This window comes from Mus pahari, chromosome 6, assembly GCF_900095145.1.
Source record: "Mus pahari chromosome 6, PAHARI_EIJ_v1.1, whole genome shotgun sequence".
NCBI lineage: Eukaryota > Metazoa > Chordata > Mammalia > Rodentia > Muridae > Mus > Mus pahari.
The window spans coordinates 40825286-40826460 of NC_034595.1; the positions used below are offsets into that span (position 1 = coordinate 40825286).

At 43.6% G+C, this 1175-nt stretch overlaps 1 protein-coding gene across 1 annotated transcript; it reads left to right on the forward strand.

Annotated features, from left to right (window-relative positions):
* Positions 1-433: 433 nt before the first annotated feature.
* LOC110323408 (interferon alpha-1-like) lies at positions 434-1006 on the forward strand. The gene has a single exon (XM_021200614.1). The coding sequence runs from the start codon at positions 434-436 to the stop codon at positions 1004-1006; it is 573 nt and encodes a 190-aa protein (XP_021056273.1).
* The last annotated feature ends 169 nt before the right edge of the window (positions 1007-1175 follow it).

Genomic DNA, 1175 nt, shown 5'->3' on the forward strand with positions numbered 1-1175 from the left:
ACTTTTTAAGCAATAAAAATAAAACAATAATTAATAATAATATCAATTTGGTTAGTGAATATAGAATATTTTCCAGAAAATTTTGATTTATATTAAATATATAATTTTCAAGTAAGGACAGATTATCAGTGCTGTAACAGTTAATGAAAATTCAAATTATGAAAAGTAATGTAAAAAGCTTTTGGTGAGGACCAGTGAAAGAGGAAGAAATGATGAAAACCACAGTGGTTTAGAAAAACACCCAGATGCAAGCAGAGAATGCGTTAAAGAAAGTGAAAAGACCATTGGAAAGTGACGGAAGGGCATTCAGAAAGTAGAAACTAGTGTTTGCCCTACTTAAGACACATCCACCCAAGATGGTCTTTAAAGAATCTAGAGGGGAAGGATCAGGACCAAACAGCCCAGAAGACCAGAAGCATTGGCAACATTAACCATGGCAAGGCTCTGTGCTTTCCTGATGGTCCTGGTGGTGATGAGCTACTGGTCAACCTGCTCTCTAGGATGTGACCTGCTTCAGAGTCATAACCTCAGGTACAAGAGAGCCTTGACACTCTTGGTACAAATGAGGAGACTCTCCCCCATCTCCTGCCTGAAGGACAGGAAGGACTTTGGATTCCCCCAGGAGAAGGTGGATGCCCAGCAGATCCAGGAGACTCAAGCCATCCCTGTCCTGAGTGAGCTGACCCAGCAGGTCCTGAACATCTTCACATCAAAGGAGTCATCTGGAGCTTGGAATGCAACCCTCCTAGACTCATTCTGCAATGACCTCCACCAGCATCTCAATGACCTGCAAGGCTGTCTGATGCAGCAGGTGGGGGTGCAGGAACCTCCACTGACCCAGGAAGACTCCCTTATGGCTGTGAGGAAATACTTCCACAGGATCACTGTGTACCTGAAAGAGAAGAAACACAGCCCCTGTGCCTGGGAGGTGATCAGAGCAGAAATCTGGAGAGCCCTGTCTTCCTCAGCCAAGTTGCTAGCAAGACTGAGTGAGGAGAAGGAGTGAGTCCTGAGGCAAAGGGTGGAGAGACCTCCCCTGGACTAGAACACTGCATCTCACTATATGAGCTCCCCTTTTAAAACTCTCATTACTTTCAGTATGAATACAATCAACCTGCCTAGATATTACAGCAATATTGAGTAGTTATTTTCTGTATGTATAACAAGTTTTATCT